At 42.5% G+C, this 27,278-nt stretch overlaps 1 protein-coding gene across 1 annotated transcript in view; it reads right to left on the reverse strand.

The window, feature by feature from the left end:
* Positions 1 to 25,815, reverse strand: part of ELAVL4 (ELAV like RNA binding protein 4) — a 106,570-nt gene extending 80,755 nt beyond the window's left edge. Inside the window, exon 1 of the mRNA XM_030573453.1 lies at positions 25,739 to 25,815. Coding sequence (XP_030429313.1) covers positions 25,739 to 25,756 — 18 coding nt within the window. The 5' untranslated portion in view covers positions 25,757 to 25,815. The remainder of the gene's footprint in view (positions 1 to 25,738) is intronic.
* Between the last annotated feature and the right edge of the window lie 1,463 nt (positions 25,816 to 27,278).

The raw sequence follows: 27,278 nt of genomic DNA on the forward strand, positions 1-27,278 counted from the left end.
TCTTGCTTACAATACTCCTGATAATACATCCCAGAATGATGTTTGCTTTTTTGAAACAGTGTCACACTGTTGACTCATATTTGGCTTGTGATCCACTATGAGCCCCAGATCTCTTTCTGCAGTACTCCTGCCTGTGCAGTCATTTCCCATTTTGAATGTGTACAACAGATTGTTCTTTCCCAAGTGGAGTACTTCACAGTTGTCCTTACTGAATGTCATCCTATTTACTTCAGACCATTTCTCTAGTTTGACCAGATCATTTCGAATTTTAATCTTATCCTCCAAAGCACTTGCAACCCCTCCCAGCTGTGTACTGTCAACAAACTTTAAGTGTATTCTGTATGCCATTATCTAAATCACTGATGGAGATATTGAAGAGAACTGGGCCTAGAACTGATCCATGAGGGACCCCACTCAATATGCCCTTCCAGCTGGACTGTGAACCACTAATAGCTACTCCCTGGAAATTGTTTTCCAACAAGTTATGAACCTTATCGTAGCAAAGACAGTCCCTGTCCTGAAGAGCTTACAATTCACATTTTAAAATTTAAAGCATAAATTGGTGGTGTGGGGAAGAATGAAAAACAAAGAAATCACATATGAGTGTTATTTATTATGGGTCAGAACTGAATCCCACTGAAATCCCTTTGCAACTGGCTTCAGTGGGAGCAGGACCTAATAAGGTTATTTACTGAAAGTAAAGGTCATGTTATTTTCCAAATGTTCTATTTTATTAAAATGTGACAAACCATATGAACACGTGATTTTGACTTGTCAAATACATAGTATTACCTACATTACTATATTTCTTCATACATGGATGTCTCTATGAATACTTTTCAGTGGGTTAAGTTGTGTGTGTGTGTGTGTGTGTGTGTGTGTGTGTGTGTGTGTGTGTGTGTGTGTGTGTGTACACATACACACACAAATGATATTCTGTTTTGCCTGTTAAATAATAGTAAGTGATGCAGCTATGATTTAACCTTCTTGAATATATTAATTTTCCACTCCACTTTCTATATGGGGAAGAAAGGTTATTTCCACCCATTTCTGGATTTATGAAATGAGCTTATTTTCTCACTCACCGTATATCTTGAATATTAATTAAAAATGTCACTTCTTTTCTAACACTTTAACGTAATCATTTAGTAAATAAAATGATCTTGGCTTTCTCATCTTAGAGATAATATATTTAAGGGTTTCAGGAATGTTATTTTTTACTTGCAGATAACTTCAGTATTTTGATTACCAGCCATTCCTCTGATTTAAACAGAAATATTTTATAAATGTATTTTAAAAAAACAAAACAAAGAACAAAAAAAGGACCTGAATCACATTTTTAAGGACCTTTCCTCCTACTACCCTGAGGCAAATTCAACCAATCAATAAGAAACCATTGACATGCCACCATCTGCCAAGCTGCAGAGAAAAGTGACTAGAACAGACCTCTTATAGAGCAGCAGTAGTCTCATTTTCAGTCTATTAGGAAAGCACCAGAGCTTTCATGTGCAAGGACACAAAACCCGAACCCAGACTCTTTTCACACTAGTTTCAGAATACATTGCTGCAGAACTCTAACATTTATGCTGCGTGAATTTTGAAGCTAATCATCAAAGGGGGGAGGGGGGAAATCAGTAACAGTCTATTCTAGTGCAGTGTAAAAAATAAAGAATTTGGTGAATTCTATCCTAATATGATTATAGCAAGCCACTTAAATACTGCTATCTGTGAACTACAACCTGGCATTTTCAACTGACTCTTCTTTTTCCACTCTTCTACAGAGGACTAGGTAGGCAAGCTTAGAAGTATATGAATTGTTTTCTAGGATATTTCTATTATAACCATATAAAATCAAAGATTTATTTGGGATCTAAGGATATTAATTTGTTTCTTGGGGGGGAGGGAAGGTGGAGTAGAGAGAGGAGGTTGAACCACAGTGATTCAACACTAAACAACGGACTTGGAAAAAGAGATACACAATGCAAGCACTAAGGTTTGCCCTATGCTGTCATTGGAGAATCTGTGTGGAAATGCAGTATCTATGGGAAAGATCTCACATGTCAACACTATGTCCCCACCAGCTTCACACCAAGAATTTAACTTGAAGAAAAGTGTTCAAGGGCCTACGATCCTGGAAAGATTCTGAGCATTCGCAATTCTGCAGATTGTGGGGTGCTCAACAGTGCTCAGCGTCAGGTCCAAGACGAGCCAGAGACAACTCAAATGGATACATGCACTGACTCATGAAGAACACATCACCATAGATGACAAAATTTTAACAAAATCTGCACTACAGGATCAGGACAGGTACCCCATTCTCTTCCAAATATAAAAAGACAAAATAAACATGTTCAAAAGGGATGAAAACTTCTTATATACACATGCACACTTGCTCAGCGGAGACAGGTCTGCCTATTTTAAAAGTCATCTGCAAAGTTTTAAGAAAGCTTGAAAAAACTGAGTATGCACATGACAAATGGTGAAAGCCATCAAATTGAGTATAAAACCAAGAGCCTAAATGTCAATGGTATCTAACCCAAAATTTGATTCCAAACAAAGTCAGTCTGCATTAAGAACACAACACTGGAGAGCTTGTGGGGAAGGGGGAAATGGATTTTTTTAGACATGTCTAAAAAGGACACTTACATATATAACGGAACCATGAATAGCTAGAGGTTTACTGCAACATCCAAAAGCTTTAAAAAAATTGTGAATTTGGAGAGAGAAATGAATAGTCAGGCAACAATTACAAAACAACAAATAGGCTGAGTAAAAAAGCAAGCAACACATACAACAGTGAGATTTTTTTAAATTACGGTTAATTAAACCATTAATGTACAGTATAGAGCTATAAGATAGTGTAATTTAACCACTGAATGGTTTAAATAAATAATTGATTGCCCTCTGGAAACTAAGTAGAGATCTAGGTAATGAAAAACAATGCACTAGGCAATGCTAAAATGGTTTTCAGGTAAACTGTTCTATAACGTTAGGGAATTTACATGGATTCAAGGAGGCTGAGAAATTTAGGACTAGTCTATGTATAACTACACCACGTATTAAAAAGAGGAGGTTTTGGAATCATCTAAAACACGGTACATTGTAGAATTCTTGGCTTAGAGTAGAAGAAGCAGCAGGCAAAAGAAAGTAAGATTGTATTGGGAGTTTTGTTTATCTGCACACTGCTATGTAAGAAGCCATTATTGCCTCTCATTGTACCCCAGCTGTGGATCGTACAAAACAGCTGTGCAAGCTCTGATAGTGATGGAATGTTACGTCAGGTGCACAGTGATTTCTCTTAGCGTGGGAGAGAGAGAGAGAAAGAGAAAGAGAAAAAGATCCTAGGACTCCCGCTGGAAATCCAGTTGCTTTGCTGTGGATACAGAGCTACCTGATTCAGAAAGTTCTGAATGTAAGGATATTCAACCAACCCCCCCCCCCAATCCTATATAAATACAACACTAACATAAGCATTTGGACAAACAAAACCGAAGAAATTCACTTACGGTTCCCACAGAAACCACAACTCAGCTTCTTTGCACATATGTATCATTTAGTGTTACTGTATTGGGTGTTCATTTTATTCAAGAGATGTATGTAATTCAGACCCTTTACAGTTGCTTCAGGTACGAGGGTGCAATTTTTGAATGTCTGTGTATGTGCAAGTCCCCCAGTGGGTAGTTATGTTTAAGTGCTAGTGGAAGATTGGAGCACATGAGATTTTCAGAGGAGACTGATGGGCACATCCAGACCACGTTCATGACAAAATGGAGATAATGCAAAGAGATGGGACAGGCGGAGTGGTCTCAGGGATAAGTGTCAAAAGCCAACTTTCAGAAATGCAAGATGGGCATCCAGACTTAGGCCAGGTCCACACTGCAGCGTTAAATCGATTTAAACAGCGTTAAATCGATTTAACGCTGTAACCGTCCACACTACAAGGCACTTAAAATCGATTTTTAAGGGATCTTAAAATCGATTTCTGTACTCCAGCTAAACGAAAGGAGTAACCCTAAAATTGATATTACTAAATCGATTTAGGGTTAGTGTGGGCGGATATCGAAGTTATTGGTCCTATTCTTTTACTGAGCTACCCAGAGTGCACCGCTCCGTAAATCAATGGTACCCTGGGACCATGGACGCACACCACCGAAGTAATTTGCCCTAGTGTGGACGTGTAAAATCGATTTTATAAAACCTGTTTTATAAAATCGATTTTACTAATATCGATTTAAAGCTGTAGTGTGGATGTAGGCTTAGATGCACACATGCTTGTGACAAAGTGGCTATTCGGCCACCAAAGCTTATGCTCCAATATGTCTGTTAGTCTATAAGGTGTCACAGGACTCTTTCGCTTTTTACTTGATACTAAACAACATGCTTGTAGTGACGCAGGCATGCATCATCCAGAGATACCGGTAGAATTACCGGTAGAAGACACCGGTAAAAGTACTCCTCAAATCACCCTTCTTTGGATGCTGTGTATACTGCTTGGTTGCAAGAAGCAGCAGCACAACCCTCCCCACCCCTCAGCTCCCTAAACGCATACATCTGAACAAGAGACAAGGAGAGAAGGAAGTATTCAGGAGGGATAATGTTGCAGGAAAGAGACAGACGTGGATTTAGGGGCCAGAGATGGGAACAAATCAGAGAAGATGCTGGGGAGGGTGCAGCAAACAGGAGTCAGGGAGAGGAAGGTGAGGAATAAGCAGTGATGCTGAGCTCACATATTAGGAGAAGACTAAGGAAGTGCAAATGGCAGAAGAGGACACACCTTTATCCTTCACATAAGGTCTACCAGCCATACAAGTGCTTCCTGAAAATATCAGAGGTGCAAGCATTGCAAAAGTACAGGCTGAACAAGGTGATGGTCCTCCATCTCTGCACTGAATGATTGGAGAGCATGATCAAGCTCAGCTATTTCCTCCCGGTGCCAATTAAGATCAGCATGGTCCTTGGTACTCCATCTATGGACTCATCTAAGCAGACTATTTAGGACACCACTGGTATCAGCCATTCTGCAGCATCCTTACATCTGTAGTATTTCCTTGTAATACTGCTCAGCAAGATCAGTAACCAATCAGTGTCCCCATGGACAAGCAAACACAGGAATAGGCCATGCAGATCTATGCAGTTGTGGCCTCAGCGGATAGCACCAACATCCATGAGGCTGCCCAGACAGCATCATGCCACCTGCAAAAAAAGGAAAATCAGCATACTCCAAGACCATTGTCACCAAGGTCAATTTCACTGCTGTAAAGTCCTAGTCTCCCAGACCCTGCCAACTCTCGTCTTCCTTGGTACAAATGACTGCCACAGTACTTTGAGGAATGAGATCCATGGAGGCTGGCTACTTGGCAAACCTCTCCCTCTCACGCATCCTATTCAATGTCCTAATAAAGCACTAGGGTTAAACCCTTAACAGGGGCTTATCCTCTGCTCCCATTACTTTTATAGTCCAACCCTAGATGAGAACTACAGGGCTCTCTTAAAAAAAGTCACTCTAACTTTCACAGATGGAACTTTGCCCACGCAGTATTCTCAGCTAATTTTCAACCAATCTAGGAACTCAAAAAACATTTTGAAATCTCTATTTTCCTGCGGGTGCACAGAAAACTAAGGACATCATCTGCCAATTTAGATGCCTACATTTATCCATCTAAATATGTTGTGTTATTTTTAGAGATGAAGATAATGGAGGATGTACATATTCAACAAGGGCTGCATGTGATAAGCATCTCTGGAGAAAAAATAAATCACACCACTTATTTGGGTACCTAACCCAAGGCCTTTGAAAGTGCAGGAAAGATTTATGGATAGCCTAATTTAATGTGTGGCACATCACTTAACATACCCTGTGCTCAGTTCACCATCTGTAAAAAATGGGTGCATTCATTTAATATATTAATGATTGCAATGGGCTCAGACACTATGGTGATGTGGGCAAAGTGCCTACCTATACAGACTGCCTATATGCAGCAGAGTATGTCAGAAAAGAGGTCTTTGAAAACATGGGTCCATACCCATAATCCTGATCATCAGTGTATAGTAAATAATAATGCTAACTCAGGCCATGTCTACACTACAAATTTGACTTGACCTAAATTACATCAGCACACAGCCACTGCAGTTTTTAAATTATTGGTGTGTGCGTGCACACTTGGCTCCCTGTATCGGCAGTGCGCATCTTTACCAGGAGCACTTGTATCAATGCAGAATGCAGTGCACTGTGGGGAGGTATCCCAATGTGCACTCGTTACCTTCCAGTGCAGGGTCTTCTGGGAAGTTCTTGAAATGCCTGATGGGGTTGAAATGAGTTGTGCAGGGGTGACTGGGAGTATGAGATCAACTTCCCATAATACTGTGTTCTCCATCACATCATTTAATCCAGAGCCCATAATATTTCCTGCCTTCTTTTTGAAGTCCCACAAACCCGTGCATCACTCCTCACTGTCTGCCAGCTGATAGAAGCATGGAGCATGCACAGCTCTTCACTATTTTCATGAGTGCTGCAAGCAACAGGTACCTGATCCTGCAGTATTTGTAGACCTGCAAGAGGAGCGGTGGGGAACATGCCGATTTTTTGGAGGCTGAACTGCTGTGGGACACAGAAAGAAACAATTCAAGGTTGTTGGTGGAGTCCACAGAGCACCTGGAAATGGCTGCGCACCGGTTCTGGGCCCAAGAAACAAGCACTGACTTGTAGGAGTGCATTGCAGTGCAGGTTTGGGATGACTAGCAGTGGCTGCAGAACTTACGGACGCACAAGGCTCACCACAGCCGGTCAGCGCAGGGACACCAAATTTAGAGTTCCACTGACAGTTGAGAAGTAAGTGGTGATTACACTGTGGAAACTTGCACTGCCGGATTGCTACTGATCTGTCAGGAATCATTATGGAGTCAGGAAATCCACCTCAAGGGCCACTGTCTATGAGAGCTGCTGGATCACCAGGGATGCTTTACCAACATCAGTGTGGGCTGGTCAGGGAAGGTGCATGACACGTGCATTTTTAAGAACATAAGATTGCTCAAAAAGATGCAAGGAAGGTCTTTCTTTCCTGACCAGCAGATTATCATTGGGAATATTGAATTGCCAACAATGATCCTAGACAACTCAGCCAACCCCCTCCCATGGCTCATGAAGCTGTACACCAGTCATCTTGACCGCACAAAGGAGCACTTCAACTACAGACTCAGCAGGTGCAGAATGACAGAAGAATGTGCCTTTGGTCGTTTGGTTACTGAACATAAGAAGGGCCATACTGGATCAGACCAAAGATCCATCTTGCCCAGTAACCTGTCTTCCAACAGTGGCCAGTGCCAGGTGTCCCAGAGAGAATGAACAGAACAGGTAATCATCAAGTGATCCATCTCATCATCCATTCCCAGCTTCCAGCTAACAGAGGCTAGGGACACCATCCCTGCGCATACTGGCTAATAGCCACTGATGGACCTATCCTCCATGAACTTATCTAGTTCTTTCTGGAACCCTGTAATAGTCTTGGCCTTCACAACATCCTCTGGAAAAGAATTCCACAGGCTGAGTGTGTGTTGTGTGGAAAAAAAAAACTTTCTTGTGTTTGTTTTAAATTTGCTGCCTTTAATTTCATTTGGTGACCCCTAGTTCTTGTGTTCTGAGGAGGAATAAATAATACTGGCATTGTTCATTTACAAGACTGGATCTCAGTGAACAGAATAGCTCAATGGTTATAGCTGCCTGCTATGTCCTGCATGGTATCTGTGAAGCAAAGGGGGAAAAGTTTCCCCGGGATGAAAAGTTTTCCCCAGCTGCAAAGGTAGACCAGCTGTCTGCTGAAAATGAACATCCAGACAGAAGGGCGTTTAGAAGAGCTCAACATGGAGCTATATGGCTCAGGGAGGCTTTGAAAGATCATTTTAATAGTTAGCCAGAGCAGTGTGCATTGTTGTAATATGCTCTACATGGTTTCTCTCTTTTGTGGCCTGGAATGAATCTTGTAGTGATGGCTGTGTATGTAGTAATCTAACATCAATGCACCTATTAACATTGTTTGCAAATGGTGTTATGGGTTCTGTGACACTGTGAAGTAACAGGAAATTGATTGCTGTCAGACCAGTTCGTCACCAGCCAGCACAAGTTGTGAACTAATAAAGATAAATTATGTTCCAAAAATATAATTTTATTCCATAACATGAACCAGGCAAATAAAAAAAAATAGAACTTAATAAAACTTAATAAATTAACCGAACAGAACTTATGAAGGGGAAAGAACAGTCATTTCCATTTCAGGTACACGTACACCAACCGTGTCTTTCACAGATCAATGCACGTGAAGCTGTTATTTTCAGTAATGTACCCTTGGAGGAGTGATAAGGGTAGTGCACTAACCCCTGATGCCATGTTGAATGTTGTTCGGGGGAGGAGGGGAGGTATAGGAAGATCATGATATAGAGCTTTCTATATTCTGCAGAAGGAGGCGAACACAGGTGTGTTGAACCTACAGGTCCACCAGAGTTTGCAGCATCTGTTTGCTGTCTGAGAAGCACAAGCATCTCCTGATGCATGCCCCTCTCCTTTTCTTTTCTCCTCTCTACTCTAACCTTGTCCATGTTGTCTGCTAGGGTGATTCTCCAAGCCCTGTGCTCGTTCCCGGATGCAGCAATGGCTTGCAGGATCTCCTGGAACATGTCATCCTGAGCCTTCTTTCTTCTCCTTATCTGGCTCAGGCATTCCGTAGGTGTGAAGGGGAAAGATTCTGAAGGCCGTAATGTCGCAGCTGCAGATACAGCACACAGAGCTACCATTGCCAGTGTATTCACGATGGAAATCAAAACTTATGATACTGAACTCACACCCCTTGCTCTCCAGAAGTTGTAAGCACTACAGTCTTGGGACTGATAGAGCATAGTGCCGGTCATAGCACCAGCCATGGTGAGTATGGCCCTCGGGGGCAGGGTGGTAGGGCGAGTTGGGGAAATGAGAGGAGAACAGCTCGCTGGCATGATTGTAGGTGTATATGCCAATGGAACAGATTAGGGCACCATTTTCCACATAGGCAGTAGTGATTTCAGCTGATCTCTCACTCCTGGCAGAGAACACATAGCTGCTGCTGGCACCCCGATGTCACCCGGATCTGAATGCTGCTAGCCTATGGTGCCTGCTGAAGTAATGGCTAAGTGACATGGGAAAGGGTCCTGCTGTGGCAGAAGAAATAAGGCAGCCCTTCCCAGAAACCTTCGGCAGAGGATAGCAGACCACCTCCATGGAAGTTTCATCAAGAACTCTACAGAAGATTCATGGGACATCTTGGTGCATATAAACAAACTGCTCCATGTTGCCCCACTACCTAACACTGGGGGGGGGGGAATGAAACGCAAATAGCAACTCTACCTCTGGTTTGTTTCACTCTCTCTTCTAGCACAATTAAAAAATGAGCAAATCAAAAGATGAGTCCTGCTACTTTGGGTGTGCATTCCTTCTAATTTCAAAGTAAACAACACACTCACCAGAAGTTCCTTTCCCATGCATCTGGCTCACCCATGCTCAATTGTCGGGACCAGCTGAACTGCAGCAGAGTAAAAAACAGGTCCTGGCTTGCTGCACAGCTGGATCCCCAGTTGCCTGACCCCCATACTCCTCCTCCTCCTCATCTATCTCTTCCTCCCAATTGTTCACGGCAGAGGCCTGTGACTCGGGCTCCTCAGAAGTATCCACAGTGCTCTCTCAGAGGAGAGGGTGAGGTCTCTGCCCAAGATGGCACGTAGCTCTTTGTAAAAGTGCCAGGCCTGTGGCTCTGCGTCAGATCAATTGTTGGCCTTCCTGGCCTTCTAGTATGCCTGATGTAGCTCCTTGGCTTTCACGCGGCACTGCGGCTAGTCCCTGCTGTAGCCCTTCTCCTGTATCCTCTGAGCAATCTGCTCAGAGATGTCCGGCCATAGAAATGTGGGATCAGAACTGCATCTCACAGCCTCTTTTCCCCACAAACCCAGGAAAGCCAATATCTTCTATCTATTCCAGGCAGGAGAGTGTCTGGAGTGCATAGCTGGCATGGTCAGCTGGGAAGCTACACTTAACAATGGAGAGCTATCATATGCACTCATCAAGCCAGGCAACCAGGAAAAGGAATTTCAAAAATTGGCAGGGCTTTAAAACAGAGGGGCAGCTTCCTGCCTACCTGACCTGCCTTGCGTCGAACTGTGTTGTGCAGACCAGGCCTCAGTCATATTGTTTGTCTTTTATGTCTGGTATGCATTTAATATGTTTTATTAAAGCACATAATTCAAAAGGAAACACAGGAAAACAAGATGTAAGTGATATAACTAGCCAAGTTTAATATTGCAATGAGACTTATAAATTCTTCCACTTCCTAACCTTTTAACCTTAGTATTACAAGTAATATACATTTTTATACTTTCATTTCCATGGGTTTTTTTTTTAATCTAGAGCTACTGAAGCTTGGATTCACCAGCAGACATTGTAAATGCCACAGTTTGCCCTTCCAAGATTTATAAGCAGAATGAACTCTGCCAGTAGAGAAAGCCAAAAACTTTCTGTATAGATGTTAATATACTGTAGCAAGTACTGCTGTTTCTCCTGTTGGCAAAGTACCTACAGTGCACAAAATGAAAAAGTGTTCACAGGTATATCACTGAATTGTTTTATAGATTCATAGACTCTAGGACTGGAAGGGACCTCGAGAGGTCATCGAGTCCAGTCCCCTGCCCTCATGGCAGGACCAAATACTGTCTAGACATTTATCTAACCTACTCTTAAATATCTCCAGAGATGGAGATTCCACAACCTCCCTAGGCAATTTATTCCAGTGTTTAACCACCCTGACAGTTAGGAACTTTTTCCTAATGTCCAACCTAAATCTCCCTTGCTGCAGTTTAAGCCCATTGCTTCTTGTTCTATCATTAGAGGCTAAGGTGAACAAGTTTTCTCCCTCCTCCTGATGACACCCTTTTAGGCCACGTCCAGACTAGATATTAAAATCGATTTTAGATACGCAACTTCAGCTACGGGAATAATGTAGCTGAAGTCGAATTTCTAAAATCGAGGTACTCACCCGTCTGGCGTGCATCGATGTCCGCGGGTCTCCGTGTCGATTCCGGAACTCCGTTCGGGTTGATGGAGTTCCGGAATCGATGTAAGCGCGCTCGGGGATCGATACATCGCGTCCAGACTAGACGCGATATATCGATCCCCGAGCAATCGATTTTAACCCGCCGATGCCGCGGGTTAGTCTGGACGAGGGCTTAGATACCTGAAAACTACTATCATGTCCCCTCTCGGTCTTCTCTTTTCCAAACTAAATAAACCCAATTCTTTCAGCCTTCCTTCATAGGTCATGTTCTCAAGACCTTTAATTATTCTTGTTGCTCTTCTCTGGACCATCTCCAATTTCTCCACATCTTTCTTGAAATGCAGTGCCCAGAACTGGACACTATACTCCAGCTGAGGCCTAACCAGTGCAGAGTAGAGTGGAAGAATGACTTCTCGTGTCTTGTTTACAACACACCTGTTAATGCATCCCAGAATCACATTTGCTTTTTTTTGCAACAGTATCACATTGTTGACTCATATTTAGCTTGTGGTCCACTATGACCCCTAGATCTCTTTCTCCCATACTCCTTCCTAGACAGTCTCTTCCCATTCTGTATGTGTGAAACTGATTGTTCCTTCCTAAATGGAGCACTTTGCATTTGTCTTTATTGAACTTCATCCGGTTTACCTCAGACCATTTCTCCTATTTGTCCAGATCATTTTGAATTTTGACCCTGTCCTCCAAAGCAGTTGCAATCCCTCCCAGTTTGGTATCGTCTGCAAACTTAATAAGCGTACTTTCTATGCCAACATCTAAGTCATTTAATGTATCTGCTTGTAAATAACTAAATGAACTAGTTATCAAAGAAATCTAGACTACCAGAAAGATTCACATGCAAAATTCAGTCATCATTTTTAATCTGAGCAAAAATAATTTTCTTGAAGTGTGAAAAGTCCCTCCATCCTAAACTTATCAAACTCAAGAACAGCTTCAGAGATTTAGCCTATACTTTCCCCAAAAATTCATCTTTGGGCTCAGAACAAAAATGGAAATGTCAGCTAACCTAAAGTGATAAATTAGTACTCTATAATACCTAAACCAAGAAATCTTAGTAATGAGGACAGAGCTGAAGACTGAAAATTGGGACTAATGTCCTGTTGTTCACAAGATGTAACACAGTCATCAAGAAAAGATTCCAATGGAAAATACTGGAGGGAAAGAAATAGGATGCCCAGCAGCAGGATACCAGAATACATCAGAAAAGAGGGACAACAGAAATCAGAAAAGATTGTCATGCAGTGTGCAAATGGCTAGCAAGGCCACATCTTCAGTATAGGAAGGATACTGGAAAAGATACAGAACAGAATACCAAGGATGATAACGTGCCTTGGGAACTATGTACCTATGAGTATCCTGGAAAATTAATAATACTTAGTACTTACATAGCATGTTTTATTTATATTCATATATATTGTATCTACTGTAACGAAATCTTACAATTGTGTATTAAAAAACAGCTCACAACCACATCTGGGTCAACCTCATCATTGATCCAATAAAAATCATTGTGTACCCTAAAACTAATGCAAGTCATTTTACAGTAGTGAAAAAATAAAGTTTTTAAATGGCCTAATTGAACAAGCCTTACACTGTGTCTCAATGTGCACCAATCTTATTGGCAAAGCACTCTTCAAGCATCAATTAAATAATCCGCCCACCAACCTTTATTATGTACAATTTACAGATGGAAATAATGGTAAAGATTAAGAGAGTTGTCCCAGGGTGCAGAAGATCAGCGTCACAGGCTAGATTAGAACTCAGGAGTCCAATACTCCGACTCCTATGAACTAACCATGCCCCCCCGCAGTTTTTCACAGATCAGATTACAGAAATGAGGCGGCATGATTGAGATTTTCACAGGAAACAAAACAGAGATGGAAAACTATGGCAAATCCCAGGTACTTCTGAACTTTCACAATCCATACGTGAAGGGTACGAGTCTTCCAGGTTGACCAACATAGGACGTTCCACCAGCTGTATGACTACTCAAGCCGATTGGAGGGCCTCCATCTTGAATTTTTTGAATTGGATGAGCTGATTTAACCACTTGAAGTTAAACCCTGGTATTGTGCTTTCCCTCACTTTCATGATCTTTTTGGAAAGCTTGAAACAGAGATGGTAAATTCCTCTTTCCTCCTTAAGTGAGTAAGCAAGTGCTCTGAGCTGCGAAAAAGTATTGCCTTTTCAGAGGACAGGAAGGACCAGATTATGTATAGCAGTCTTGGTTTATGACAGACAGCATCGCAGAAGATTAGGGTTGGAAGAGACCTCAGGAGGTCATCTAGTCCAATCCACTGCTCAAAGCAGGACCACCACCAACTAAATCATCCCAGCCAGAGTTCTGTCAAGCTGGGCCTTAAAAACCTCTAAGGATGAAGATTCCACCATGTCACTAGGTAACCCATTCCAGTGCTTCCCCACCCTCCTAGTGAAACAGTATTTCCTAATATCCAACCTAGACCTCCCCCACTGCAACTTGAGACCATTGCTTCTTGTTCTGTCATCTGCCACTACTTAGACCAGCCGAGCTCCATCCTCTTTGGAACCCCCCTTCAGGTAGTTCAAGGCTGCTATCAACCCCCACAACCACAGTCTTCTCTTCTGCAGACTAAACAAGTCCAGTTCCCTCAGCCTCTCCTCATAAATCATGTGCTCCAGCCCCCTGATCATTTTCGTTGCTCTCCGCTGGACTCTCTCCAATTTGTCCACATCCTTTCTCTAGTGGGGGGCCCCAAAACTGGATGCAATACTCCAGATGTGGCCTCAACCGGTACCGAATAGAGGGGAATAATCACTTCACTCAATCTGCTGGCAATACTCCTACTAATGCAGCCCAATATGCCGTTAGCCTTCTTGTCAACAAAGGCACATTGCTGACTCATATCCAGCTTCTCATTCACTGTAATCCCTATGTCCTTTTCTGCAGAATTGGTGCTTAGCCTGTTGGTCCCCAGTCTGTAGCGGTGCATGGGATTCTTCTGTCCTAAGTGCAGGACTCTACACTTGTCCTTGTTGAACCTCATCATATTTCTTTTGGCCCAATCCTCCAATTTGTCTAGACCCTATCCCTGCCCTCCAGTGTATATACCTCTCCCCACATCTTAGTGTCATCTGTGAACTTGCTGAGGGTGCTATCCATCCCATCATCCAGATCATTAATAAAGATGTTGAACAAAACCGGCCCCAGGACCCAACCCCTGGGGCACTCCGCTTGATACCAGCTGCCAACTAGATATCGAGCCATTGATTACTACCCACTGAGACCAACAATCCAGCCAGCTTCCTACCCACTTTATAGTCCATTAATCTAATCCATACTTTTTTAACTTTTGGCAAGAATATTGTGGGAAACCATATCAAAAGCTTTGCTAAAGTCAAGATACATCACGTCCATTGCTTTCCCCATATCCACAGAGCCAGTTATCTCATCATAGAAGGCAATCAGGTTAGCCAGGCATGACTTGCCCTTGGTGAATCCATGTTGACTGTTCCTGATCACCTTCCTCTCCTCCAAGTGCATCAAAATGGTTTCCTTAAGGACCTGCTCCATGACTTTTCCAGGGACTGAGGTTAGGCTGACAGGTCTGTAGTTCTCCAGGTTCTCCTTCTTCCCTTTTTTAAAGATGGGCACTATGTTTGCCTTTTTCCAATTGTCCAGGATTCCCCTGATCGCCAGGAGTTTTCAAAGACAATGGCCAATGGCTCTGCAATCACATCAACTTCCCATTCTCCTTACCTGCACCTCTGTTCATCTGTTAAATCTGCAACAGGGATCATGTGAGGCATGAGCCCCCACATTAGCTCTGCAGCACTGGAGAATGACCCTTATGCTGGGCTGGTTTTTGCAGGCAGAGTATTCTGGTGTAGGTGGGCAAAGTAGGTATGCTCAGGAAGGAGGCTTCTTATCTTGAACACTCACAACCTTTCCGTAAAAGCAATCTCTTGTTTTCTTGTATTTGAGGATGCAAAGGGGTTCTGAGGTTTTGTCAAGGGCTTTAACAGCTAAATATATTAAGGGCTGATGGTGTTTTTAAAGATTATTTGGTCAGGATAATGTGAGCTCTGTGGGCAGAAGAAGAGGCACCCACTTTGGAAACTTTCACACTTGCACTTTCAGTATATAGGTCCATATTTGAAAAAAAAAAAAAAAAAGCTTGAATTTAGGCTCCTAAATAAGTGGCCTGATTTTCAAAGAGTTGAGTCCTCAGTAGTCCCCAGAAATGTCAGTGGAAATTACTGGTTAATATTTTCATTGCATTTTACATTTATATGATGCCTTTAATCCAAAAGGTCCCAAACCACTTCAGAAACTGAAATTTTCATGTTAGCTAGTAAAGCACACTATTGTATAGTGCACAATCATACTGCTTGGACAGAAGGTAAAAGATAACCTACGCAGTTTCAATTTCAGGGAAGAACTGAGGGGAAAAGAGATTAAGTACGTTCATTGGAATTTTGCTGAGGCATCAACACTGAAAGTTTTTCTCTGTGAAAAGTGCTGTAGGATAATTATAGATTTCTCTTGTTAAGCCAGCCCTTTGCTTATGGAAATTTTAAAGACAAACTAACATCCCCTCTTAATATTAAAGGTTTTTTAAAATATAAATGTTCTTTACTTGGTAGGCCAACAGCTGTTACTGGCTCTCCCATGAAACACATTTTAAAAAGTGTATTTTCACCTGATGCATAGTAATATTTTTAGTTTCAATTGCCCATCTTTGGAACAATGTTAAAAATAGAGCCTTCTAGTTTGCTAGGTGAGTTTTAAAGATCCCTTATTGAGCAATGTCAGAAGTACAATTAAGTTTTATCTGAACTGATCAGTGTATGTCTAGGCACAAGTTACAATGCATCTAGTGATACTATCAAAAGAAAGATTGCTTGTTGTTGCATTGGGGAATCCCTATAAAACTTCCAGAAAACTGCCAGAAAGAATATAAATGCATTCCAGCAATGGGAAGAGATATGTTTAACCTATGCAGCCACAAGCCACTGCCTTCCAGTTTTTCAGCGTTGCTATTTTCATGTGATTGTTGCCTTGGACAGTCACAAGTTACAGTGGAACTTATTTATATTTGGGGCTCCTGCTGTTTTGCAGCTGTGGAATTTGCTGAGAATTGTGTTCCAGAATCCAAGCTGCTCATTTTAAAACAAAATTTATGTTTCTAACCATCATGATTGTGAAGGAAGCTTTGATAACAAGCCACACAACCTTATCTTTGGAAAGGTGGGAAAGCAGCTTGCATCCTTCAGGACTAACCCAGCTATTACTAGAGCTGCTCCATTGAGATCAACCTAAACTATTTAGATTTCACTTGGAGGATGCAATACAAGGCCGCACTGAACGACCTTAGCTTTGCCTTCAATTCTTTCTTCCTTCTATCAGGTGTCACTTCTATGGATCACAGATCTTGAAAAGAACGTAAACTGTTATAAAAGCCGAGAGAGATGAGGAAAATATTAACCCTTGTTCTCTTGGTAATCCACTTTTATTTTGTTGCTATCATGAAGGCTGTTGATGTATAGAATAGCATTAAGACAGGCAAGGCTTGCCATTTCCTGCTGCTCACCTTCCTAGTCTGGAGATTTTTGCCTCTGAACTTCATTTAAAGATTCACTTTCTTCAAGGAGATGCCCTCCAACGTGACTTAGATCATGTGGTAAATACCAGGGCCTCAGTCTCATTTGAGAACCAGAGAAGCCAAGAATATTCTTGAGCAAGAGCTCCTAGTGCATGCTTTTCTTGGTAGGTCCCCAGGCAAATTCCATCCTAAACTCTTCAGATTTTGTTACCTCAAGGGATGTTTACATTCCATCAAATACTGTAAGTGCTCCACCAGATTTAGGACAGCTTTAGAAAGAAAGGCCTTTTTCTCTCTGGAGAAAAGGCCCCTTACTCCTGAATGAGTAGGAGGAGGTCTCCTCTGCTTGGTGGATGTGATTATTCCCCTTTATTAGGCACTGGTGAAGCCACATCTGGAGTATTGCGTCAGTTTTGGGCCCCCCCACTACAGAAAGGATGTGGACAAATTGGAGACAGTCCAGCGAAGGTCAACGAAAATGATCAGGGGTTGAGGCACATGACTTACAAGGAGAGGCTGAGGGAACTGGACTTGTTTAGTCTGCAGAAGAGAAGAGTGAAGGGGGATTTGATAGCAGCCTTGAACTACCTGAAGGGACGGGTTCCAAAGAGGATGGAGCTCAGCTGTTCTCAATAGTAGTAGATGATTGAACAAGAAGCAATGGTCTCAAGTTGCAGTGGGGGAGATCTAGGTTGGATATTACGACACACTATTTCACTAGGAGGGTGGGGAAGCACTGGAATGGGTTACCTAGTGACGTGGTGGAATCTTCATCCTTAGAGGTTTTTAAGGCCCGGATTGACAAAGCCCTGGCTGGGATGATTTAGTTGGTATTGGTCCTGCTTTGAGCAGGAGGTTGGACTAGATGACCTCCTGAGGTCTCTTCCAACCCTAATCTTGTACGAAATCCCAAATGGCACATTCATCCTAAACTGCATTTTTGGCTCTCTGTCCATTTCAACCCAGCATAAGAGAGAGCAGGCTTCAGCAGGAACAGCCTGCACAGAGCAGCATGAGAATCAGGGGAGTGCACATTAGTGAGAAAGTCACCTTTGCACATCACCTGGACTTTCACTGTGGATTGGGCCCAATATCTCAAGTTCCTTCGTAACGTCTAGCTTGTACCTCAATTTATCCTCATCAGAAGAACAGGTTCTAACACACTGAGGAAAACCATTTCCTCTCTTAAATGAGCGTCTGAAATTTCAACAGGAAAGAAACCAGAGTCTACTCTGTCCCTGTGAAAAGCTTTACAGGAAAGGGTTTCAAACTTCCCTTCATCTTGCTGGATGGTGGGATTGTAAATAAGAATATATCAACAGAATGGATAGGGAGGAGGGAATCAAATAAAACCATCAAGAGAAGCTTAAAAAGTGAAAGGCATAACTGTGCAGACAGGAAAAAGAGCCTTTCACCATGGACAGGAAGTGAAGAAACTTGATTTTAGAGAACATGGATGGTAGGAGGACAATAATCTGTATACACTCAATCTCTGGAAGCGTTTAGTGGATGATTAAAATTTAACTTTTTATCTATCCTATCTTCAAACACCCCCCAACCCCAACACCTGGCGGGGAGAGACCATCTAAAAGTCTTGAGAGAAAACTTTTTTTTTTTAAGACCTATAAATCATCCTACATCCAGCTCCTGCATTTACTTTTTGATCTGATTTTAAAAATATAGCTATGGATGTTATGTTAATCACCCTGATTCACATCTCTACTTCCTTCAGAAATTTACTCATTAACTAGACCACCTGCGTAAAGGGAGTGGAGGGGTGTGTTCCATGCTGTCACAGCATACAGGGTCAGAGCATAACGGGGGGTGGGGGAGGCCAGAAGCCTGGCTCTTAAAGCTTCCTTCCCTTCTACTACCAGAGGAAGATATCTGGGCCAGGCAGTGAGTTTCTCACCCCCTGCAGTCACTCTGCCAGCTGTGGGAAATGTGGACAGACAGTAAGTTCTCTTCCTTTAAGGTCCTGCGGATGAAGTGGGAAACCTGACTAGCCTGAAAGTTAAGGTGCATCTACACTGTACACTTCTTTCAGCTGTATGTAGCGTACATACACCAGCAATGCAGACAGTGAGGCACAGCTTAGGAGTATAAAGGTTGTGGGCTACACAGTTCTCTCTTTGCCCAAGCTGTGCCTCTCAATCAACACTGCTATTTTTAGCAGCGCAGTGTCCTGCTGCAGGAGCCTTTCTCCATCGCGGGAAAACTCCAGCAGCGGAGAAAGGCACTGGCAGGTGGGAGGAAGTGCGAAAGGTTCTGCCAGCTCCCTGCTGCTGGAGCCCTCTCTCTGCTGCAGAGAAACTCTGGCAGAACAGAAAGGCTCCAACTGGTGAGAGGCTGAAGCCTTTCCCTGCTGTCTCCCCTCTGCCAGAGCCTTTCACTGACACACACAGCTACACACCACAACATGGACGCAGTGGGCGTTTCACTGTGGCGTGTAACGACACATAGCCTTACTGTTGAGTCAGCACACGATGGTGGGAAAATAGGACAGATCAGAGAAAGAAGAGATGTTGAGTCATTTAAAAGAATAAAAGCAGATTTCACAGGCAATGGAAATTATTTGATGGACCGAAGCTCCCCAGCACGGCATGAAGTCTCACTCTACATTGGCAGGATTTATTGCTGCTGAACTTCTCACTCACCCTTTGGCAGTGTTATACAAGACACTGACGGAAATACTATTTCACCTCTACATAAACCCATGTTTTAAAGGTTACTTGCATATAATATTGCAAAATCCAGCAGCTTTAGAATAATGCTCCAAAGCCAGATGACCTGTGTAAGAGGAGCATTCAGAACATTACTAGTTTGAAAAATACTTTTTTTTTTTAAATCTCTGAAGCTGCAAGGTCTTCGCTGATCTCACATGAGTAAAGAGGCACCACCAATCAAATTACTCCAAAGGTTTTGGCACTCTCTCTTTCATATTCACTAGACTTGAGCTTCCTCACTATGGAGCAAATTGGAAAAACATGGCATTGACTCTCCTTGTACCAAGATTGAGGCCTCTCCTGACCAACCAGCAAAGTACACTTACTCTCAACAAGATCTCTGGGAACCTGTGAAGGCCCACAAACTTGAATTTATTTCTGTCTGTGTATATCCAGAGGGTGCTTTTTGCTACCATTACGATAACTGTATTATGGACGAAATGAAGAGGGGTCCTGGAGCAGGCCACAATATTATCACTTTTCAGTTACCTAAGGCCTTTCATCCAATGCTCTCAAACGCTCCACAAACAAGATTCTACATCTTATAAACAACTCAATTGGGATGCAGAGGGTCAGAAAAATCACACAAGCCTAAGGGCTAGTCTACTCTGGCAACACTAAAGCATTGCTATGGCAGCACTTTAACGTGGCTTGTGTGGTCGCAGCGAAATGAGAAGCGTAGCTCCCAGCGCTGGTGCATTGTTTACATTGGCGCTTTACTCGGATGGGTTTGTTTTTATAGTGCTCTAATTTGCTGGTGAGCGTAGCAAGTCTGAGCACTTTAAAGCTCTAGTGTGGACTGGCTCTGAGTGCCGGAAGCTGCACTCGGAGCTAATCCCCTCATGGAGGTGGATTACCAGGAGCGCTGGGAGAGCTCTCTCCCAGTGCTCGCATGCGACCACACTCGCACTTCAAAGCGCTGCTGCGGGAGTGTTCCTGCGGCAGCGCTTTGACGTTTCCAGTGTAGACGTACCTTAAGTCTACACATGGGCTTCCATCGGCATAGCTATGTTGGTTAAAAAGAGAAAAATATATCATTCCCCTAACATAGTGATGCTGGTAAAACTTAAGTGCAGAACAGGCTTAAGTGACTTGTTCAAGCTCCAAAAGAGAGTCTGGGAAAAAGTCAGGAATAGAACCCAAGAATCCCATCAGTCCTATGGTCTAAATCTCTATTTTCTCCCTTTTAACGTGGCAAACATCATTTTTTTCACCCTTTTAACTGAAACCAGAATTTATATGGCATTTTTGCTTCCTTTCTAGTATACTGGAAATAATGTCAGCACAGCTCTGAGAATACTACTGTTAATTAACTACTGTTGCTACATAATCAGAGAGAAAACAAGAGCGCAAAATATAGTTTTTATTTTACCTTTCCCCCCCAGTGTCAAAGCAGTGTACTAAAGCAAAACACATCTGAAAATGAACTTTCACAATCCCCAAATCACCAGCTTATACCAAATTTAAAATCACATCAGGGTACTGAATTGCTCACATCATTATTTTTTCTAATTCTAAATCAGTACTGAATGTGTTCTTTTGAAAATGTTTTATCTTTTAAAAATAAATTTATTCTTTCAACAAGACTACCAGATGCTTTTGCACAGTTTTGGAATTTCACAAACCTCCATCAATTATGTGAATAAACAACTGTAAAACTTTGTAACTGTCACCTTTTGATAATGGGGCACCAAGCCGACTCAAAGTCATGCTCTTTATACTACACAGTATACACTGACTTTCAGCACGATATTCCTTCTTTCAAGAGGTTAAAAAATGTTCTATTTGATTTCATGTTACATCACCAACAAACAGGTATTGGAGAAAAATAAGCAGACAAAAATAGGTTATAAACAACAAATATAGTTGTTTAGATCCTCCACTGTAGCCCTCTTTCCCTGCCAAAGAAAAATAAAACCCAAAACCAAACCACTGAGGAAACTCGAGAAACTCACTAGCATTTTGGTCTGGTTTTAAGTACTCAACATTTTAAAGTTAATCTATGACAAACTGTAGTAGGTCACTGTAGAACATTAAACGTCTGTTTGTTGAGCTATCATTTCCAAAGAGTCTCTTTTACTGGCACCTGGAAACAGAACAAGCATAAGGCTGATCATCATTTCTTTTAAACCCAAAGGAAAACTACCATGCAAGACCTCAGAGAAAGATCAGTGCTGTATTAAGGCAGCATTTATAAACAGAACAAAACCTAAACAGGTAGACCATAATTATCAAATACATTTTCTAATTAAAAGTTGAGATGTAAGAAAAATCAGCTAGAGCTATTTTAAAAAACCCATTAGCATACACACAGTACTTTCTAAGAAAAATAATTCTGGATCAGATCTATAAAGCACACATGCTAATTGTAAACAATCAGTAAGTTCTTTAGTCACTATTAGTTTTCAATCATCATTTTCTAGCTTGCTGGTTAAATCCTCAGGTTTGTTTGTTTTGTGTTAAACATGGGGTTTTTCCATTGCAAAATCATTTAAAGATACGGCAGAACCAAAGAGAATTGCACGTAAATTTAACTTCATGTGATAACATGACAAATTATGCCTTCTTGAGACTAGTTCTCCTTTTATACAGCCATCCTTCTGTGCTGAACAGGATTACTCTATTATGATGTATATAATTATAATACCGTTAACACATACTGAATGGGTCCATATTTACTATTCATAGATGCTGATATCTTTACATCTCATCAATGATACTGAATTCTGCAAGATGTTTTACCATTATCCAGGTAGCTAGGACAGCTTAGAAAGCAGACGATGTTTCACACAGGTTTACTGTTGGGAACGTACTTCCCCTAAAATTGAAAGGCAGCACAACTAAGAGGACTTCAACTCTGAACATTAGAGTTTTACTGCTCCACCTACAGTGCCACATGGATACATTCACATTCAAAGTACCTTTGCTGCTCTTCAAAACTGTTGCCATGCCAATTGTTTATACAGTATAACAATTAATACTGATGGAAACTCAAACAGAAAAAAATAAATAGCAGAAACAATATAAAATTATTTAGAAAAATACACCATGGATGTTATTCTACGGGGGTGAGGGGGCGCACATGAAGAGCTATTTCCTCCTCCTTTGACTGCCAGCTGTAATAGCCCCAGAAGTCAGAGTGGGAAAGAAGGGAAAGCTCCACACACAATATCTGGATACTACTGCCAAAATGATCAGCAGTGAAATAGTTAACTTAAATGTCAACATTTTATCTTCTGATTTTAGCATCAGCACCCAACTGAGCAAAATGGGGAAACCTGCTATGTCTCACATCTATTGTTTCTATCTAGATGCAGATTTAGTACTAGTCTTCATTTGGAAAGTCATCTCTGCAATCACAAGGGCCAGACACTTACCTTTTAAAACTAGTAGTCGTAAATTAGCAGACTGATGGATTCCCCAGAAAAGTTTTGGTTCAGTACACTGCCACATACCAGTATAACCTGACTTCTGAGCTAGCAAGAGCAACAGTGATTATGTCACAGGTTTCACAAGGCTGCAGAGTTCACACTCAGGCCCTTCCTGCGAAGAGTGGGAGAATCAGGCTTTGAAGCCAGTTACCCTTCACAAAGGTCATACAAAATAGGATTGGAGCTGCCATTTTGTTGTTCTGGAGTTATGTCACTTCCACAGTTCTTTTGCATTTATTTCTCATGAGGGATACACAAGTGAGTAATCTCCCCCAAAACAAAGAAATGACAGACATAGATCAAGAGTGCTATCAACTCCATCTGATCAGGTCTCCCAGGAGACAATCAGCCACAGCTCTTCCATCTCCAAGCTTGAATTCCTTATCAGCCCCGAACAATGGTTGTTCTCTGTATTTCCCCCCGCCACAAAGTAAAAGAGGTCCCAGAGCCAGTAGCAGCATTTTTGGTTCCTTTGCAAAGACACCAACTTGGGGACACCCCTCCGCCCCCCAGGTTTACAAACCAGTTAGGCAGATTGTTTGGAGCAGACATACCTTACCTTCTTCCTCCTCACCCAGGCTCCCACGAAGCTCATATTGTTTAAACCAGCCCTGTAGCCATAGGTTTTACTTGAAATTCTACTTACTTCGGTTCTAGCTTCTAAATCTGAGATATTGCTCTTCCAGCACTTAGGAAATTGTATAAGTTTATTACTTTCCAACATTTGGTTAAAAAATGTTAACTAAAACCCCAAGAACCCTTGAAATATAAATAAAAATGTATGTACATAAGCTCAGTCCCTTGCTACCAACACCAAATCTGGGGCTGGTGACTAGTGTAAAACACCCAAACCACCACCATCCATGGGAGCATTCATACCCCCTCATGAATGGAAAGACCTCCCCACTACCAAAGTCAGATATTCATTTTGCATTTAGGCAATTTTTTTCTACACAGCACATGGAGTAAATGCTTGTTGTTGCGCAAAGGGCTTTTCCTCTGCATAGCAAATAAGCTTCACAATATAACAGATTTTTTAAGTGTCACATTATTTTGGTATGATTTCTCTTTCCTTACCTGTTCCTAAAACACCTCAGAGTACAATCAATTAAATAAATGTGATAACTTTCTAACATCTTCAAACATGACTTAATTTAAAAATCTAATTTACTTTTCACCATTTATGCTTACTTCATTGTTCTGCATTTCACTCAGCTTGTACAGTAAAAGCAGACTATTTCATTTTCCCTTTGAGTCTGTTGCATGTTCTGCTTCTCATTTATGAGCACAATGCTCTCCTACTTAAGATTCCAACAATGCAAGGAAACCAACCATAAATATTAAAAAATGGAAAGAAAACATTTTTAATTTTACAAAAATAACATCTTAAGCTGCTCCCTCCCTGGCCTCTTTAAAAAAAATAATAATAAAAAAAAAAGGCTACATTTTGGCCCAAAATTGAACAGCCAGTATGGAATACATCAGTGGTTCTCAAACTTCATTGCACTATGACCCCCTTCTGAGGGAGGGAGGGAGGGAAAAGCTGAAGCTCAAGTGCTTCTGCCCTGGGTGGGAGGCATGTAACCTTCAGGCTGGGTGGTGGGGCTCAGGCTTCAGCTCCTGGCCCCAGCAAGACTAACATCAGCCTTGGCAGCCCCATTAAACTGGGGTTGCGACCCACTTGGGGATCCTGGCCCACAGTTTGAGAACCTCTGTCTGAAACATTATGTGGTCTTCCATATAATATAGAAAGCTAAAGCAGAAACCTTAATAAAGTCTCAGAGTGAAATATACAAAAGAACTTAACTCCCAATGAAATCAGCAGGAGCTGTGGTTAAGGACTGACCAACTTAATGAACACACCCAGGAATAAGAAATGTGTGCTCCCTGGTAAGATATCAGACATGAATTCTGCCATCATGTGCAGCTCTACTCAAAGTTTCCATAGTCAGTAAGTGAATAGTGGTGTGCCCAGATCCTGGCTGGGGTGGAACCCAAACCTGAAGAAAAGCTCTGTGAAACTCAAAATTTTGTCTCTTTCATCAACAGAAGTTGGTGCAATAAAAGGTATTACCTTATTCACCTTGTCCCCCTTAAATTTAAATGCAAAGTTAAAAAAAAATCTTCCCATTGAAAGTAATCTTTCAGACTTAACAACAGAGAGGACTGGAGACAAATCTGTATCCTCCAAACAAGCATGAATGGGCTTAACTTGAAGAACTTTAGCACACAGGAATTATTCCTGTGTAAGAGTTTATAAGATCGGAGTCTAAATTAACAAACAGGTTGAATTTATATTCCTGAGTGATGGAAAAGGGGTAATGGCTGGGTCTGGTGGCTGAGATCACCATCCTGTCACATCAGCAAAATTCTCTTCCACATACATTCTGGAACAAGCGGGCTATTACAAAACATGGTGGGGCAAGAAAAAAGAAGTAACACAGAGGCTCCATCAGTGAAATTAAATGTTCTCTTAACTGTTTTTTTAAGCTCATCAGTGATCTGGCAAACAAGTCGTTGCAGGCATAAGAGGAGAGCACCTGCTGTAGCCCTTCTGCTGGCTTCCCCTCCCCCTTACAGAAAGGGGCATGAAGGCCAGGAGAGCTAGGGGGGAGTTTCATTAAGAAAAAATTTTTAAAGTCACAAGAGGGATTCCTGCAGAGGTGGGAGGCCATCTGTAAGGTGGGGGTGGGTGAAGAAGGTTGGTTGGGGGGGGTTCAATCTGCACAGGCTTTCAAACCACATACTCTCCCCCCAATACGTTTTAAAAATCCTCCCACCCCAGTATCTGCGTGGGAGGGCGTTAGACGAGCAATACAGACGCCCCCCTTCCTCCCCACCCACAGGGGACTGGGTTGGGGGGGTGCTCGCGGCACGGGCCGCCCGCAGAGCCGAAGGGGGAGGGGCGTTACCTGGGTTTTAAGACGCATTTTTGGGAGGGAGAGTCGGGGGTTGCTCTCGAAGGCTACAGAGCGGCCCAAGGGCGCACGTGGCTCGGCGGCCGACAGCGACGCGAGGTTCCGGAGCAGCGGGGCGTCACGCGCCGGGCTGGCTGCGTTCGGCGGCGGAGGGGCGAGCGAGGGAGGGAACGTGGAACGCCACAGAACGTTCGCAGAGAGCACGTGGACCCGGGGAGGCGAATGAGCGCGTCCAAGCGCAGCGCGAGGTCCCAGCGCCTGCCTGGGGAAGGGCAGAGAGAGCCCAGGCTCTGGGTGTCGGGGGTGGGCGAGGGCGTAACCCGGGAAATCTCCCCTCGCCACACACCAATCATCTCTGCTAACAGTGCGGCCTTCCCAAGGGCAACGCGTCCCCTTCCCATCCCACCCGTACAGCATAGAGCCAGTTTCCTGGCCGCTCCTGGCGGTTTGCATGAGTGTGTGTGGGGGACTTGCCTCCAACCCGACAATCAGTTGAGGGAAGAGGAGAAAACAAAACCCTGGAGACAGAAGAGGGAGACAGAAATACTGACAAAATGTTTACCAGGAAGACTCCCTGGGGATGATTTCTCAGACTGGTGGCAGTGAGATAGATAGATAGATAGATAGATAAAAAAATCATGATGGTTTTATTTCATATGAGCAGGGTAGCCAGTTAACAGGGAAGGCGGAGTCAGGGGGCAGAACAGCAGCTGAAGAGAATTTTCCCCAATGGGCATCAATATTGAGTAACTGCCCTTGATTCAGGAGAGTAGTTAGTACTGAAAGGTGGTAGATATACACATGCAGACATTGCTCATGGTCCACTGACTTTGTAGCATATGCACAAACTACTGCCCTCCCTCCATAGCGCAGGAAGAGCTGACACCACACTTGAAAGTCTGTTCAAGCCCCGTCTTCAGGGCACAGTTTTATTCTTCTAACACAATGCTATTTTCCTATCCTAACCAAAGCAGGCTGCAGGGGCCCCGGAGGCCTTTCCCCTTGCTCTAGGGCTTGCCACAGGAGGCTGCTTCCCACCATCCTCTCCAACTGAGCTCACTCAGCCTTTTATAGGAATCACCTCACCCTATTCCCAACTAAGTCTGGAAAGTCAGAGGCCAATTGGCTCTTGAGAGGGCAGATCACCATGTTACAATACTCCACAGACAGTGTCTATTTGTATTTCTATTCTGTGCTAAGTACCTTAAAATTTCTAAATAAAAACCAACAAAATCATCATACCCTGCATAGGATCATATTTTCTCTCTCTGCCTTGTATTTGAAGAGAGGTCCCTTATTTAGTGCCTAATGTGCTGTAAGGATCTACTAAGAAGCATTTGAGTAGGTTAAAAAACCAGTTTTCAAGCAATGCTCAAGGAAAGAATGAGACACTGTGACACAAATGTATGATCTTATGCTACAAATAGTAAATTGTGGGAAGCTTTCCCTTAAATGTAAGCTTTGCCTTATATTTTCATGCAGACATTTTTATCCTTACCATCTGAGTAAATTCAACACATATTTAAGAGGATAC

Source organism: Gopherus evgoodei, chromosome 8, assembly GCF_007399415.2.
Source record: "Gopherus evgoodei ecotype Sinaloan lineage chromosome 8, rGopEvg1_v1.p, whole genome shotgun sequence".
NCBI lineage: Eukaryota > Metazoa > Chordata > Testudines > Testudinidae > Gopherus > Gopherus evgoodei.